The following is an 18344-nucleotide window of genomic DNA, read 5'->3' as shown; positions in this document are numbered from 1 at the left end:
TAAACTTCAAAGGATGAAAATTTGCCCCATCAAATTTCTGTTCTGTTTACTCTGCCCATATTGACAACCAAGGATCTATTTTTACCCAACTTGCCCATTCTTGCCATTCTTTTTATCATTTTATCCCCAGATATGTCACACATGTAGAAATGGTTTTAATATAGTCCACACCCTTAAGTAATTGTATCTAGCATATGTACAGAATTCTGTACTTTAACTCTGCTACCAGTGAACTCATTTGATACAATAGGTTTTGTAATTCCCACCATCACTGTTGTACATTTGGACAAAGTGAAATTCACAAAATAAATAACAGTTCAGACATATAGGCCAAAACTGATTCTGAAGCTGTAAATATGTTCATAATTTTGTAAAATTCTAAAGCATGCCTTTACTTCAGTTCATTTTTAAAAACAAATATAGGTTTAAAATTTAAGAATAATGCTGTTAATTTTAATTGTTATACTTCAAATGATATTGGATTGTGACAAGTGAATGTGCCTTTCTAGTAATTTAATCCAATAATTTGATTTCAGACCTGAAAGCCATTATAGTGCTTTGATTTCCTGATTATGGGAACATAAATACAGAAGGAATTCCAATTATTTGCTGTTATACAAACACCTGATAAAATTTATCTGGTACATTTACATGTGGGCTAAGAAATCGGTATTAAGATATCCAACTATTTTCTGTCCCTTGATAGCAGTTGGATAAATATTCATCATATATGTCCTAATCGTATTTAACATGTTGCCTTTGGTGTTGCCTTTGGTGTAATATTAATATTAATTACTATTATAGTGAATGTATTGTTATACTATATTTGTATTGTATTGTATTTGTATAATATTTTGGAGAATTGTAAAAACCCAGAAGATCAGGTCTGAATTTTTAAGGAATTATTCAGAAATCTTATAATACTAAAAACTATAGAGAAACATAATTTAAATTAGGTCTGTGTTTCTCAGATCAGGTTATTTTTAAATGCATTTTTTTCTCCTTATAAGACAAGTATATATCACAATACTACAAAGACATGGAAACACCAAAAGAAGAAACTAAAATGACCTGTAATCCCTCTGTTCAGATAAAACCACCAAATTTTGGTTTTACCACTGTTTTTCCCAATAAATGAAGCAGTATCTGGCACACAGTGTGTCTTAATAAATATAAGAAAATTAATAAATGAGTAAATTACTGTCTGAGTGATGAGTTATAGATCAACCCGAACAATTGGTTTTCTATTATTCTTTTGTGAATTGCAAGTGCCCCACTTAAGCCTTGATTGTCAGAGTGTCCACTTCAAAGATGGCTAATCTGATAAACACATTATCAACCGCAGTAGACTAGATAAAGGTCCAAGCCACCTCCTCTGGCTGAAGCTCTTTTATTTTAGAGATCTTGGTTGATTTCAATTACTATTCGGGTCACTTGTTTTTTTCTCTCTCCGTGCTTTTAATTCCCATTCTTAGTTTTTAAATTGAACAATAAAGAGTGAGCCCAGAAAACCCTAGGCTTCCACCCTGAACCCCAATAAAAGCAGAACCTCATAATTTCTCTGTTCTCTCTCTCTCTACCTGTGATGTCACTGTATGGCCCCCAGGTGTGCTGTGTAATTCACAGGTCTTATAAGCAATAAATTTCTAATTTTTCAGTTTCCTGATGGTTATTGCTGAAAGGACTCTTGTAATTACAAGAACCACACATTGGTTATTGAGAGGATGAGGCACAAAATATTGATGTGCACTCATATGAATTTTTATTTTTTAAATTATTTTTATTTATTTATTTTTATGTGAATTTTTAAAACAAAACTAAGATCATAGAGTTGGCATGCTTTTACATTTTTCTTCACTTACTGAGATATCTCAAGCAATTACACATATTCAGTATTTTAATACCTTTCAAATTATTAAATGATTTAATTATTCAGAGTATCATTTTAAGAACCACATCATATGCAAATCTATGAAAAGAATCACTTATTTTTTTTTTAAATTACTATAGCATACCTGTCATTGATATTGCTCCACTTGTAACTTCCACTGGATCCCTACAAGTCCAAACTATTTCACAATTGGAGGCAATCCATCCTTCCACCATCATCTCTTGACTTTATTTCCTGACTTCATACCAGTTTCCTCATAAGAAGTTATGTACCATTTACAGCAATGCTAAGTTCTTTCACATTTGGAGCCTTACCACACATGTTTCCTTTTGTCACAAATGCTAGTCTCAGCTCCTCCTTCCTGAGAACACATATGCAGCTTTCCAAATCCAAATCACAGATTTCACTCCGGATCCTTTGTCACAGTGACCTTCAGGAGTTAGCACAAATTACATAGAGTAAGTCATCCAATAGAAAATTTAAGTCAATTCAAAAAGAAAAAAAGGAACATTTTTATTTGCCGAGGCAGTTGAAAGTCTAGATAAAATTACTTCCCTGTTGTCCTATTAACAAGAATAAGTTATCTGAGTCAGTACATTCCTTTCTTCTCTTTAGGAAACAGTGGCGTTTAATTCTTCTCTTCTGAGACCCCGTGTAATTGGAGAATGGATTGGTAGAGAAGAGAACGATGCTGACCCACTCGCCGCTGAAATGCTACAGCCCCCAGTTCCAAGAAGTAAAAATGAGCAATGGGAAAATGAAGATAATAGCTCAAGCCCTGCAGGAAGGTGAGATGAGATGCCTTCTAAGATTCTGAATATTTTTCATCGTTAAAAGCTAACGGGGAAATGAATCCAAGTGCGTGATTTTGATGAAATAATTTAGCAATTTTATATAGAAAACTATGTTGGTTCCACATAAGATAAAAATTCATTTCTCTGTTTTAAAATTAAAGTTTTACTAGATCTGCTTTTAGTTTTGGGTTTAATTTTTTTTCTTTATATCTAAGAAAATCACCATCTCTCTGCTACTGAAACCAAATGGAGAAATAATTTCAAAGACCTAGGCTGTCAGTCAAGACCCACTATAATGCTGAGCAGAGAGTGGCTGACCATTAAGAACTGGAGATGGAGGGCTTCTCTCTTACCAGAAAGATATAGCTGGTCAACAAGAAGAAGAAAACTATTAAAAGTATAATAGATCACATGAAGCAGAGTTAATATAGAATAAGAGAGAAAAACCTTGGTTTAGAACCATTTAAATTTAGAGTTGCTAACTATGATTGAACATGATTCTTTTCATTTTCCAAGTTTAATTTTGGAAGCATTTATGATTTGTGAATTTGAAAGCCCATATTTCACTTACCCAGTCCTATGATGCTCATAATGGTGGTGGGAGATTTGCCTAATGTTTCCATATGCTGATAGAAATGAAGCAGTTTTGAAATGTCCATATCATATTTATTAGAAAAAATTATATTCAGAACAACCTTTTTCTTGTTTTATAATACTACCTGCAGGGAGTAAAACCCTAAAATGAAAACTTCCACAATGAAGTTGGAGTGAAAAAGCATTATGAAGGTATGGCTTACCAGCCTCAGAAAACGGATTTAAATACTCATGCATTGAATGTGAGAGAGCCAAAACTTTCTTTGGGTGCTACTAGCTGACCACCACAGAAGAGTTTTTCCTATGCATAGTAAACCAGAGTAACTTTTATTTCCTACATTAAATTTAGCAGCAACCAATAACTATTCTTTCTCAAGGAAAAAATTGTATTTTCCACAATGTAATAGCTTTCAGGTTTTTTTTTTTTTTTTTACTTTGACTTATCACTTGGCTAGAAGGAAGGAAATTCAGAATACTCATTAATGTGCTTCAGGCATATAGAAAATTGATTCTATTTCCATGAGAAATAACTTTTAAATTATTTAAATAGTTGAAGTGTCCTGTATAAGGAGAAGAAAACCATTTTAAAAAATCCATTTACCTTCTTTTGTGAAATGCCAGATCAATTTCACCTGTCAATGAGGGTAATTTTATTTTTAATACCAGACTTATGAAACTCACTAGACCTTTATCTTTAGTCATTGCCAGATTCTCTGAATGGTCTCTGAATGTAAAGTAGCGAAATGTCAACCTTCATTTTGCTTTCATTTAGTCATAATAATAATCGGAGCTATTTATTGCAAATGTTAGTGCTTCTATTTTCTTCCTAGCTTCAGTGTGCTCTGATTCCCTTTTGAATATCCAATAAAGGGGAATCTTTCCTTCAGTCCTAGTCAAATCTATTACCCAGAAAACTCAACCAATGAAGACCTCTCTCAAATATTTGTTATGAAAAGTTATTTTTAGTGTTTCTCTTCTCCATCTTTAAATTATGCATTGAGGTGTTCTCTACAAAATGAAGGCAAGTGAAGTCTCGCACCAGTGCCCCATCAGAGCAGAAAGAATGCATGCATATCTGAACTTAGTTTAAAGAATAGCAGTAAACACTTGGGGTAGAAACTGTCTCTCTCTCATCTTCTAATACCAAACAGGATTCTGAATTTATACCAAGAACTTACATAGCATTAGATTTGATTTGGATGAATAAAAATAGATTGGGGAGAAATTATTTAAGGTCTCTAGAGGCTATAACTAGAGCGTTAGCTTTTGTATTTAAGTAGTAATGAACTTGTAACAGTCTTAAACATTAACAGGCTAAGTGATACTCTAGGCTTAGGAAAAAGAAGATTTAATTTTCAAGGATGACTTCTTCCATTTTTCTCTCCCCTGCTGGGCCTGGCGCACTGTCATTACCAATAGACATCTGTTATGTGAGGAAAGGAGACATGTAGAAGGCTGTGAGTAGACATCTGCTAAATAAAGCTTATTTATAAGAAGGATTGTTTATAGTCTATCGTAACTTTTTGCCCTTTCCTATCACAGTTTTTCCTGTTGTTAATTCCTCAAGTCTTATTTGAATGGCTGCTATTACAACATCTACATCTACATCTACATCTTTAGTACATAGCCAGCTTTTCTCCTTAGGTCCTGCATGCAGAACATTGTATGAAGAGGGCCAGCAGCTTTAGTATTTATAGCTGTCACCTGAAGAGTTATGTGCTGGTTAAAAGAAAGGCAGTTATGAGGGCAATAAAGAGAAACCAATAGGATAAGACAAGAGGGACTGATATGTGGTCCCTGACTACTCCGTGGTCTCTGAATGGACCCAAGAGATCTGTGAATCTCTTGAAATTAAATTATGTAGACAGTGTTCTGTGTATCTACACATGGACATTTTCCTTACATATCTTTCTTAGATTTTCCAAAAGGTTTTAAGTAACCTTAAGTAAGTTTAAGAAAGAAATTAAAGCATCTGAGCAAGAATAGTAACAGGGGTTTATCAAAGAGAGAGGTGAATACACTGGGGAATGATTGAAGGCTTTCTGATACTATCAATTGACATGAATTGCTATGGCTTATCTAGCCATTTAGTGGGAAAGCCTACATGTTTATTGCACATTTAGAGATATTAAAAATAATCACACACTGGTAATATAATGTAAATGTAAATAAAAAGTGTAATAAACCCATATAATTCTGTTTTAAGCCATCTTAATTAACCTTTGCAATAGATGGGTAATGGATTTCCTAAAATTACTAACTAAATTGTAATGTGAATTTGTAAACAGGCTTATCAAGCCTTGAAAGCATGATGAAGCTCTTCTGAGCTTAACCACTTTATTAAAACAAGACTAATATCAATAAATATTCTAGATCTGGTAAATTGGCATTGTTAAGTGAGGATTATTATTAGATGGTAAATATGCCATAAAATGAATAGAAAATCTTACAATTTAGAAATATGTATTAAATATTAAAATAAAAACTAAATTCACTTTCCATTAAGAAATGTTTCTTTTCATTAAAGCTCATATTTTCTTCTGATGTATCTGTTAACAAAGCCTGGAAATGCTCCTCTTCTTTTAGAGCTTCCTCAGTTGGCAGCAAGAGACAAATAAGTAAAAAACCAAAAATGACAAATATGTATACATATGTCAGAGACTGAATTAAGCTTAATAATTTAGGGATATTCTAACATGTAGCAGAAAGAATGTTGGTTAATCAAAAATTAATCTGCCAAAGGAATCAGAATAGAGGCCTTAAAAATACCTAAAACATTTGAAGGATATGCCTTATGACTCACACATTTCTTTTTTAAAGCCAAAAATGTATGTAACTAAATCATGCATTTATTTCAGAGTGTTGATGAGGTCATTTTGATATGTTCAAAATTTGTTCTTTCTCATTTATTCATTTATTTCTTTACGAGATACATATCCTAACTCAAGTTATTATTTTATGGAATATATTTCTAGTTGCCTATGGACTTAAAGACTCATTTGTAATCTCTAGATAGGCAACATTTTGGACTTAATCAGTGTCTAGGACTCATAGCCTAGTACTATCTTTATCACCAAACCATGTATTTTAATGACACTAAAGGAAACACTTAACCCTCATGAAATGATCTTAGTCATTTTTGGCTGTTGAATAGGAGTTATGTACTTATAATCTGCCATTTGGGGGCACCTGGGTGGCTCAGTGGTTGAGTGTCTGCCTTTGGCTCAGGTTGTGATCCCGGAGTCCTGGGATTGAGTCCTGCATCAGGCTCCCTGCAGGGATCCCAATAAATAAAATCTTAAAAAAAAAAAATCTGCCATTTGTTCCCCATCTTTGACATCCCAATTTACATATTTTTCCTTTTTCTGTTTCACTACCAATATATTTCTCTGGATTTTCATGTCTGTCAATTTGGAGGGCTCATATACATCGTCTTATATTAATTCTTTATTTAATGTGTTAAAAATGGTAGAAAAATTGAATTCATTAAACATTTATTGAGCATTAGGGGATCCCTAGGTGGCTGAGTGGTTTAGCGCCTGCCTTCGGCCCAGGGCATGATCCTGGAGTCCTGGGATCAAGTCCCACATCAGGCTTCCTACATGGAGCCTGCTTCTCCCTCTGCCTGTGTCTCTGCCTCTCTCTCTCTCTCTCTCTCTCTGTGTGTGTGTGTGTGTGTGTGTGTGTCTCATGAATAAATTTTAAAAATCTTTAAAAAAATAAATATTTATTGAGCATTAACACAAGGTAATGTTCTAGATACTATGATACCAATATAAAAAAGAACATTCTAGATTCAAAACACTTACTTTCAAATGAGGAGAATATGTCATTTCTGCAGTGCAGCACTCAAAATGCCTAGTATATAAAAAGCACTTAATAAATATCTGCTAAATTAATTATAAAAACATCATATCTAGATATGGTAAAAAAAAAAAAAAGACAACTCTTATGCATAAACCAAAATACAACAATTCAGTGTGAAACTTTTCATCTTCAACAACTGGGACCTTAATGCAAAGAGAGTCCTTTACTTTCTGGCTAGAGTCTAGAAGGGCACAGATTCTGTCTGCTGGGCTGCAGTGGTGAACTAAACAAGTTTAGGAGATAGATCAAGAGGGGAATAATCCAGTTTTCCACTGAGAAGAGCACCTGGGGTCAGATAAAACGAATACTTACCAACCTGTGTTCAGAAACAAGAATATGTAACAAAATACAGCAGGGTCAGACATCCAGGGAAGAGTGGGGTCAGGAGGAGGGAAACAAATGGTCAGAATGCAGGCAGGCCATCAGGAGTGAGAGTAAGGTTCCACCTAGAGAGGGAGAAGAGTGGCCACTTCAAACCATCCTTTTCTATCTGATCTGGTTCAGAATTTATCTTTTTGAACCAAAGTCAGATGGAGTCCTAGAGTGTATTAACACCACATTGAAGTATTAACTACTCTTCTTTTTCATAAGGCCTCTTTCTGATTCCCTTTCTCTCTAGGTGGGATATTACTGACCAAGGAAATACCTGTAAATATCTAGGATGCTGTACATTGTGTTTTTTTGAGCACAAAATGGTATTAATTATCATTTATTGGCTGCTGTTGGTGTCTTATATCTCATACTTCATTTCATCCTCATGAAACATTATCATCTGTATTTTAAGAATAAGGAGACTAAGTCCCAAAGTAGTTACATCAGTGTTCCAAGATAACACAACTATTAATTAGCTGAGCCAGTCTATCTTGCTGCAAATTCTTGCTGCAAATTCTGTGCCCTTAAATGCTTTGTTATGCCACTTTTCTTCAGAAAGGAATTCAGAATCCCCTTATCATTAAGGTTTAGGATCAAAGTTGGGATAAGAGGGGGCCCAGAACGCTAAGTGTCTTAGACCGCACACCCTACCTCTCCCCATCCCACTCACCACTTGTCCTGCAGTAAGAGCCCTGCTTCCCTGAGGAATGTAATGTTGTAGTTTTCACTTCTACAGTCTATAGGTTAAAAGGAAAAGAGGAAGGTGACATCCTTGCTCCCCTTTCCTGCTTGCAGACCTTGCTGTCTCCTTTACCCCTGGTTCTGAATTTCATGTTTTATATGTGCTAATCTTCTACTACTTCTGGTAGCAATAATTTATCAATTCCCAGGTTATTCTCTTTTATTTATCTTTTCTTTTTTTTGTTTTTGTTTTTGTTTTGTTTTAGGTCATTCTCTTTTTCCTGAATATGTAAGCATCTGGCTCACTGTCACTTTCCCCAACATCCTTCCTATCTTGATAAAGTCACTGTCCACATTGATGATTCTTCCCCAAACCTAGTCTCTCCTTCCTTTGTCTGCTCTTCCCCACTTATCTTGAATTCCACCCTACTTCAGTCACTCATTCCCTCTGTTATATCTAGGCCTCATTATTATCATCTGTAAACCTATAGTGTCATTTTCAGGTATTTTACTCTCTGAGTATACCTCCTGTCTTTCTAGTTTGCTCCTTCTCATACCCAGCTGTAACTGGGACCCAAATACACTGGTTCCACCCAGTTTTCCTTGCCACTCATCCAGTTTTTATTTTTGGCCGTTTATTGTGATCTGTTTATTGAATATACCCTAGTTCCTTACTTCTCTTGTTCTTTGTTTTATTAGGTGGTAAAACTCTATCCTGTTTAAATCTAACTCTACCTATTCTGTGGCTGAACTGGCATAGACTGAAGAAGAACACATGGCCACACTGACTGTGAATTCATGACCACCAAACTCCAGGAGGTCATTGGTCCTGCCAAAAGATGCTCTGCATTCACTTGGTCTGTTCACATGTCCACACTCCTCAGTGATGATTTCATGACTTTTCTTGTCTCCCCCAAGCTCCAGCACTTCTCCTCAATCCTTATGTTCATTTGATGTCCCTTCCAGGAATGTAAATGTCATAGTCACTCTGGAAAATGGTCTGAGAATTTTATATAAAACTAGACATGCAGATATCATATGATCCAGGAGTTGCACTCTTGGGCACTTTTCTCAAATAAATGGAAATTTATGTTTACAGAAAAGCATGTATACAAATGTTCATAGCAACTCCATCATAATAGCCAAAAAACCTAACATAGATGCCCTTCAAAGTGTGAATGGTTAGATAAACTGAAGTATATCCATGTCATGGAATACTACATAGCAAAGAAAAGGAATGAACCATTGATACATGCAACAGCATGAATGAATCTTCAGGGAATTAGACTGCCTGAAAAAAAAAAAAAACGATCTTAAAATTGTATGATCCCATTTATATAATATTCCTGAAATGACAAAATTAAAAGACTGGAGGATAAACTAGTGGTTGCCAGGGATTTGGGATGAGGGAGAAGGCATATGGAGGAAGGTGGGAGTGGTTAGGAAAGAGCAGTGTGAGAGTGCCTTGTGGTGTTTGAAATGGTCTGGATCTTTATTCTGGTGGTGGATACATGACACACAAACCTACACAAGTACTAAAATTATCTAGAACTAAATACAGACACACAGGCATACACATACATATGAACACAATTAAAACAGGAAATCTGAATAAGATTGGAAAACTGTATCATTGTCAGGATCCTGGTTGGAATATTGTACTATAGTTTTATTAGATGACGCTATTGAAGAAAACAGTGTAAAGAGTGCACAGGATCTCTTTGTATTATTTCTTAGAAGTACAGGTAAACCTATAATTACTTCAAAGCCAAAAAAATCAATTAAAAGTGTTAGTATCTGTTGAAAACACCTTGACGTTTTTGACAGTCTATCTCCTTTGCAGTCTTTCAGCAAAGGGCATTCTTGCCTAAACAGTTACTATGTTGGTCATTGCAAACTGGTAATTTTCTGATTCTGTCATGCCTTCTATATTTATTAACTAGCATTAACCTGGAAAAATAAATGCTTTTTCTCCACCCCTATCTCCCCTGACCTTCTCTAACATATTCATCTAACTTAAAGGTGAACCAATGAGGTGGGCTGATTGCTCTTGCCCACTGATGACATACAATGTCATTTTTCCTGTTTCCTTCCTTGCCTTAGATAGTGTTGAACCTGGTACTTCTATTAAAACAATTTGAAATATCTCCAGCTGAAATTTATCTGGTTGGTTCTTTGTGTTTATGTTTTTGTTTTTTACCACACTTCCTCTGCATTTTGGTCTGGTGGCAATGGGGACAATGCATTTAACCCATTTCCCTTATGGGCCTTCCTTCTGAATATCTTTAGAAAGTGTTAGACTTCCTCTACTTCATGTGTTTTGTTTTGTTTTGTTTTTCATCAGGTGACATTTGCCATCTCCTTCCTTTGGGCAATTATATGAAAAGAAATCTGATTACAGAGAAGAGAAGAAATTTGGGACAGTTTTTGAAACTGTATATGATTGTTATTTGGACTTGTGAGGTTGTCCAATCAGATACTGTCTTGAGAAGTTGGGGGAGAGAGAACCATGAAAGACAGCATTTACACAAAGGAGCCCAGGCTTTATCACAAAGAAAACCTTCCAAATTTACAAAGATTCTTTAGACTGGAAAAAACAGAAACATGTATTTGTCAGTTCTGAATCCATTCTTTCTTTTACCTCATCCAACCCAGATCTAGGCAGTGTGATAGGACAGTAAGGAAGTTTATTTTAATTATAGAAATTAAAATTTTCAGGGACATGGGTGGCTCATTAGGTTAAGCAGCAAACTCTTGATTTTGGCTCAGGTCATGATATCGGGGTCCTGGGGTGAAACCCCATGTCACACTCCATGCTCAGTGGGGATTCCACTTGAGGATTCTCTCTCTGCCTCTTCCCCACTCATGCTCGCTCTCTCTCAAATTTTTTTTTTTAAATGAATTAAAATTTCATTTAAAAATAATCTTGTCAAAAAAAAAATAAAATAAAATAAAAATAATCTTGTCATAGTATGTTAAAATAGTTATTCTATTACGTGTGTTTTTCTTTTTTTTATAAATTTATTTTTTACTGCTGTTCAGTTTGCCAACATATAGAACAACACCCAGTGCTCATCCCGTCAAGTGCCTACCTCAGTGCCCGTCACCCAGTCACCCCCACCCCCTGCCCACCTCCCCTTCCTCCACCCCTAGTTCATTTCCCAGAGTTAGGAGTCACGTTCCTAACATGTTTCATGTTGTGTCTCCCTTTCTGATATTTCCCACTCATTTTTTCTCCTTTCCCCTTTATTCCCTTTCACTATTTTTTATATTCCCCAAATGAATGAGACCATATAATGTTTGTCCTTCTCTGATTGACTTATTTGATGTGCATTTGTTTGTACATCAAGGAATTTCATGTAATTATCTGGGACTTTCTACCTCCTCTTTTTAAAAAATAAGAAAAATACATTAACATTGGGCTTTGACTTGGACTTGGCAACAATTGGTAGGTGCTGGTCAGCACCCTCTCCCTTAAATGGGGCAGGAGTTTCAGTTTGCTGTATTTCTCACCATACCCACTTGGGAGATTTTTAATGAGGTACCAAGGATGTCTAGGAAAGAAGATAGTCTATGTTTCCATAATCCTTGGAGAAGACTTTACTAACATACCTGTAATTTTGCATCACAAAAATAATTGAATGAAAATTTGGTTGTAGACTTTATTTACCACAGCTAATTGGTAGAGTCATCATCATTGAAACTAACATTTAAATATTTCTTCAGCTTAAAGGTGGAGCCCAAGACCAAAGGATTAAAACAGCAGCAACAGCAACATAAGAAACTTCTGGCAGCAATGCTCTCTCAAGATTCTTTTGAGTCTCTCCACAGCCCCACCCCATCTGTAACAGAAGAAGATATTGATAATGAAGATGATGCAATGGAATTGCTGGGTAATTTTAAAAATTAATAATTTCTCTTTTTCTTCTTCTCTAGCATTGTAAAAATGGCTAGTGATAAAGAGATTTTAAAGTTTTTGAATAGTTTTGTCTTAGGGGAAAGAAACCGTTGACCCCATACTTTAAACGTTAGATTTTCACAAAGTTGCATGTAAGAACTAAGTTGAAATCATCTAAGCATGTGAAGTATTTATTAGACTGTATTTTGTGCTTTGTATATGCAACACTTTACCTTCTGACTCCTTAACCAAGCTTTATTCCATGTGCAATTGTGATAAAAATTCAAGTCTGTCTGCTTTATTCTTTGATTATGATTGCCTTGATCACATCTTTTGTCTATAAAATATATCCAAAATACGTATTTCAGCCCTCATTCAAAGATGTCCCCCTGTTGTTTCAAGGATGTTTTAGAAAAATACAGTAAAATTTAGAGAGACAGATAATAATTAGTGTTTTATGTCTTCTGTAAGTGACAAGAAAGTTTGCAAGATTTCAATGTTTTTATAGGCTTGTTACTTTCATGAAAAACCTTATTAGTGTTGTATATGTAGGGAACCCTTTATATCTTAAATGAAGTAAATGTGTGTTTTTATTTCACCATAAATCTTTGGATAATACTTTTTTAATTGAACTTTCCTTTTATTCTAAATCATTAAAACAGTTTCCATATACTTTGTAACCATATACTAATGTGAATAAATAATGTAATCATTTGAAAGCTGTAAATAAGCTTAACATAGAATAAGGAGGCCCAGAAATATACAGACATTTAAAAAAAAATTTTTCTAAACTAACTTCCTAGATTTTAAGTGTTTATGGCATTAAAATATTATCATGATAAAAAGTGATATAGACCTCCTTGCATAGACCTACAAAGGTATTATTTTTTCATTGATGGCAAGGTCACTGATGTTCTCTGATGTTATAATACTGCATTCATTCCAGCATTGAGGAGTCTTTCATGGCATTTTCACTTCATGCTGTTCATCTCTCTCTCTTTTTTTTTTAAAGAACAATTAAGTCTGGGTGTTTTTTTAAGGAATCTCATCTCCCCACCTCCAAATCATTAATGTGGCAGATGTGCCAGATGTTGTGGTACCTTCATTCAACTTCAATTCAGCCAGTGTTTACTAAGCACTTGCTGTGTGCTAAGCACTAAGCTCAGTCCTAGGGACATAAAAATAAAATAATCATGGATCCTGTTTGCATGAACTTCACATTTCTAGTATTTGAGATAAAAATGCAAATACATCATTCTAGTAGTTTTTGCTATAGGTGCTAATTTTATTAAGCACACAGTTTAATGTAGGGATAACACCTAATGCAGAGGTAGAGAATGGTGATCAGGGAATGTTTCATAGATGATTCCAGTGGTGAGTTGAGTCCTGGAGGACAATTGGTTGGAAGTTCAACAGGCATTGTGGTCATTACCATTGTAGGTTTGTGCTTGGAGGAATGAACTCTTTTGTAATTGTGCTCCATAATTGTGCTCCATAACTGTGCCTGTAAATTGTTCCTTTGCTTCGGTCAGTGCAGCAAAGGTGGCAAGGCTTAAACAGTGACTGTCAATGGAAGGCCAGGAGGTTGTTCATACAACATCAATGTTGGCTTTTTTTGGTACATCGACATTGGGTTGTGCTGATACTGTTCTCTCTCTCCCTTCCTTTGCATGTCAGTTCTTGGTCAGTTGATATCCACAGGAAGGTAGTAATACTTGCAAAGATAATTTTTTGAAGAAATCCAGGATTGCTCCAAATCACTTTAGATTTCCTGATAGCCTCAGGAATGTCTCGTCAGAGTAGAGGAAATCATCAACTTCAGTGATACTGAGGAGTTCTTTAAGAAAACTCAGGTGTCCCTTAGTGCTGGTACCCCCTAGATCTCAGCTCCTCTGAAGTTTCTAGTCTCCCAAGCTGAAGACCAGATGGTTGGGTTTTGGAGACTATCTAATATGAGCAATTAATAGCTGATCCTCATATTTTTTTTTTCATTTAGATATTTTAGCCTGTGGTCTCGCAAAAAAAAGAATGAGAAATATTTGAAAGTCTGGACTTTCTCCGTGTAACTCCACACTCTCAGCATAGGCAGCTGTAGTGTACTAATGCTTGCTTGTCTTTAGATAATGAGATTTCTCTGCAATGACATGGTATGTTCCAAGTCCACTGGGCTATCCTCTAAAATAGTGCTATATGCGACCCTGTTGCCTAGTTGGATCAGTGAACAAAGGTCATATAGCAGAAAATTGTATCCAAAAGATTGTTTTGCCAAGAAGTTCATCAATATTGTAAAATGTTATTTGGTTGTGCAATATATTTGTTTTTAAGACCCAAGTATACCTATCCATTCAATTATTTAGAAAATATATATTTAAAATATGGGCTCAGTTTTCTTCAAAAGTAGTGTATATAAATTCATGGCTTATAATTTTACTTATGCTTTTATCTAATATCATGGTTCATCTCTTATATGAAATCAAACAGATGTACATGAAAATTTTCAGTTAATATAAAAGTTAAAAATTATTTTTAATCATGATACAGTAATGGATAAATGATTAATATGGATGAGTATGGGTATAAAATAAAATGATTATTAAGTTATTCGGTTTTAAGACCTGACATCTTCAGTAGCCAGGTATGTCTCTATTAATATTCCATTAGATTTCCGTACCTATACTAATGAATTGATGTGATATTGCTAAATCAATTTAGAAACTATCTAATATCTACTTTTCCAGTCTTTTAATATTAGTTTTCAATCATATTTTTATTATTAAAGAATTTTAAGACAGTGTTTTTTGAAACTCTGATTCCAGAGCAACATACGTAATTGTACATATTTGAGGAAAATATAAATGCTCAGTTCCTGAAAATTTATATGAAATCAAATTTTAGTACATAGAATTGTAAAAGGCAAGAGACATCTGATCTGGTATTTAAGATATCTTTTGCAAATATGTAACATTGTAGAATGAATTTACTGTAACTTACATGTTTTTAGTGTGTAACTTGTCTATATCAGGCATAACTGGCTAAAAATTGATTATGCATGAAAGGAGTCTGTACTCTTTGTGAAGTGATAAATAAATGAGAAATATAATTATTAGTTAATGTAACAAAGGATTGTTCTTCAGTAAAACTGAAGGTGGAAAAGAAGCCTTTTAGTTGAATAAGTAGAGGTCAGTAAAACTTATCTTAATTTGTTTGTTAAGAAATCTAGTATTATTAATACATACTGGTTAATTTTTAATTGTATGTTTTTGGATTTCTATTTCAAGTGTATTGGGCATGTGAAAATATAGTTTGTACAACATCTGCGATTTTTTAAGTAGATTACATATTTACTGTAAGAATGCTTTAATTACTACTTTTAAATTAATAGCACAAAGTAGTTTGATATGGAATTATTATATGCCAGAGAATAAAATATCCAAATTTCTGGAATTTTAAAATATAGCAATTTTAAGCACCACTGAAATTGGTGCTCTAATTACAGAAGACATTGGATAAAGAATCTGCCAACCCACCTCAAAGTAAGTAGTTCTCATTTTCAAATATAAGATATTCCCAATTATTTTAGTAACTATGCTGGAAATTAATGACCACAGTGATTAAATTTACATATTTTTGAAAGTTGTTAAAATCAATAATTTTTCAAAGGTAGAAAGACAAATTATAATGGTACAGCAAGAGATTTATAAAAAGCCTATATGTATCTTTTACTACACTGACTTTCACAGAAAATTTGAGGAACTTCACTAATTTAAAAGATATTTCAGTTTGTATATGTAAGCTCATTTTCATCACATGCATTTTTCATTTTATTCTTGATGAAATGCTAATTGCAGTTATGCATTTGATGATCTTCTATATAATTTATACTCCCTGGAAAATAGCAGAATTATTTGAAAGACATAAGTATTATTCTTACACATTTTAGTATAGGATATTACTTAAAAAAAGTTTTTTTGGCTTTTTCAGAATTGATGTTGAGCGAAATATCTAAAAATCACATTCCAGAAATGCTAAGAAAGGAAAACAGCATTAGTCATGATTTATAATTTCTGGTATTAGAAAGTATAATCATGTAAAATTAATCATACAAAATTAAATAAAGGTATAAAAATTAAAACTAATATATTACCAAAAGCAAACAAGGTGATTACAAATATATTTTATTTGTTTTAAATTTAGTAATTAAGAACAAGTATAATTATACTGGTATTCTTTGTAGAATATAGTAATTTCTAAATTTCTCAAACCTCCAATATTGTACCAGATTATGTAAAACATAAATTTAATTTTCAAGAGGAACTCATTGCATTAAGGGACTCTTTTGGCAAATTCTTTGGCATTGTGACCAATCTTTATAAGTAAACATTCACGTTCTGTTCTGTTTTGTTTTGTTTTTCCTCAGTTGGAGGCTTCTTAAAGCAGAAAGCACCCACACTTGCAGGATAAAAACATGTATTTCACCTAATGAATAATGTATACTGTCATTCAATGATGTTAGAAAAAAAGGAGAGAGGACCTTAAATGTTAAAAAAAAAAATCTACCTACCTATCTATATACTTATATTCTAATGGTATTAAGTGTGTGAACTAGTCTAAAGCACATATAAACGTTTTTCCTTTGAGTATTGATCATTGGGAATATCAGGACAATAGAAGAGTTGTCACTTTAAAATGAAGATTCTTTGGAGAAAAGATTCTTTTAAGAAGGCAAGGACTTTCCAAAATTAAATTTATAGATCCTTTAATATTATCTGTAAGGTTGCTTTAAATACTGCTTAGAAATTCATTCAGTGTAGAACCAAAATAGCTTAATATGGAATTTGTACATATTAGATGTTAAAATATTCCAAATTTGTGAGGTATTGGTATAACGACTTTGAGGACCACTGAAATTAGTGAAATCTGGAACATACTGAAGAAAATAACACCCAGATCACCTCAATCTAAGCAACCCTGTTTTTTAAATACAAGATATTCTCAGAAATTCCAGTAATTCCAGTAGCATTGGTGGCCACAATTACTTAAGCATTATAGAAAAATCTGCACATATGTTTTTAAATGTTCACTAAACAAATTCATATAATTGAAAAACTAGGATTTCACACAGATGTATTAAAATATCTTTTACGTGCTAAATAATAAATGTCAACTCCTGTTGAGCCATGTGATATATTGTAACAGAAATTCTATGAAATGCCCCCTCCATAGAGTTTTGTCCTATATTTTTGAATTCCATCTTCAGCTTATTTTAGAGCTATCCTTGCCTGCACAAATGCCAAGTAAATTCAAGTTGAAGTGTCCTCTAAGTGGAGTATAACTCCACACACTTAGCACCATGTTTGTCTCTCCAGATTATGGTGACAGCATTTGAGAAAATCCACTCAGACACATTTTTTTTTTCATTCAGCAAATATCACGCACCTGCTATGGAACAGTACTAGTTCATATAAATAGCACTAGGAATATTATGTCTTTTATTTTTCTAATTACTTGATATCTTTGGGTTTTGAGAGAATGGTGAATCTGTTGAACTCTGGCATCTATATAGAACCTAACAATTTGTAGATTTTTGCTTCAGCTCACAATTAGTCCATTAATTAATTCACTCATAGCTTTATGAATTTCTCTACTTACAAAGGGACTCTTCACATTACTGGGAGTTCAGATTTGCCCGAATATGAACATGTTTCTTGAAATATTAACTGCTCGAGGATGATTCTCAAAGTTTGGTTTGCTTACGAAGCTGATTTTTAAAAATCCCAGTCCCTCCCACCCCCAAATTTTGATTCATTAGATTTGAATACAGCCTATGAATCACCATACTTTCCAACAAGAATGCCGTTCCTCCTGTCCTTCAAGAAATTCTGTTGCAGGTGATCTGTACAACATATAATGAGAAACTCTAATCTATAAGGTATGGTCAGTGAACTTTTTTGTTATTTGATCTACTATATCCTGAAGCAAGAGGAATAAGATTGTAGAAAGTATGATTTTTATAATATAAAGAGCATGGAATAGAGGTTTCTGAGTTAACCAGGCTCTTTTGAAATGTCTCCTGAAAACAAGGAAAAGTCTTGCTAAGAAGCTTTGGTTACAGTAGTTTGTATTACTAATTATTTCTGTTTCCTCCTGATTATCATATTTTATAGGAGCACTTGAAAAATGATCTCTTAAGAGTACAAAAATTACATAAGTTATAAAATAATTCTAGCATAGACTTCTGGACATAGTT

General features: G+C 33.8%; 1 protein-coding gene across 1 annotated transcript in view; it reads left to right on the top strand.

Annotated features, from left to right (window-relative positions):
- The window catches only part of C9H8orf34 (chromosome 9 C8orf34 homolog), a 376775-nt gene that overhangs the window by 132395 nt on the left and 226036 nt on the right, over positions 1-18344 (top strand). Inside the window, 2 exon segments of the mRNA XM_041768603.1 lie at positions 2507-2679; positions 11926-12092. Of these exon segments, the coding sequence (XP_041624537.1) occupies positions 2507-2679; positions 11926-12092 (340 nt within the window).

The sequence above is a fragment of the Vulpes lagopus genome, chromosome 9 (genome assembly GCF_018345385.1).
Source record: "Vulpes lagopus strain Blue_001 chromosome 9, ASM1834538v1, whole genome shotgun sequence".
Lineage (NCBI taxonomy): Eukaryota > Metazoa > Chordata > Mammalia > Carnivora > Canidae > Vulpes > Vulpes lagopus.
The sequence above is the reverse complement of the archived record's forward strand: the minus strand, read 5'-3'. Positions and strand labels throughout refer to the sequence as shown.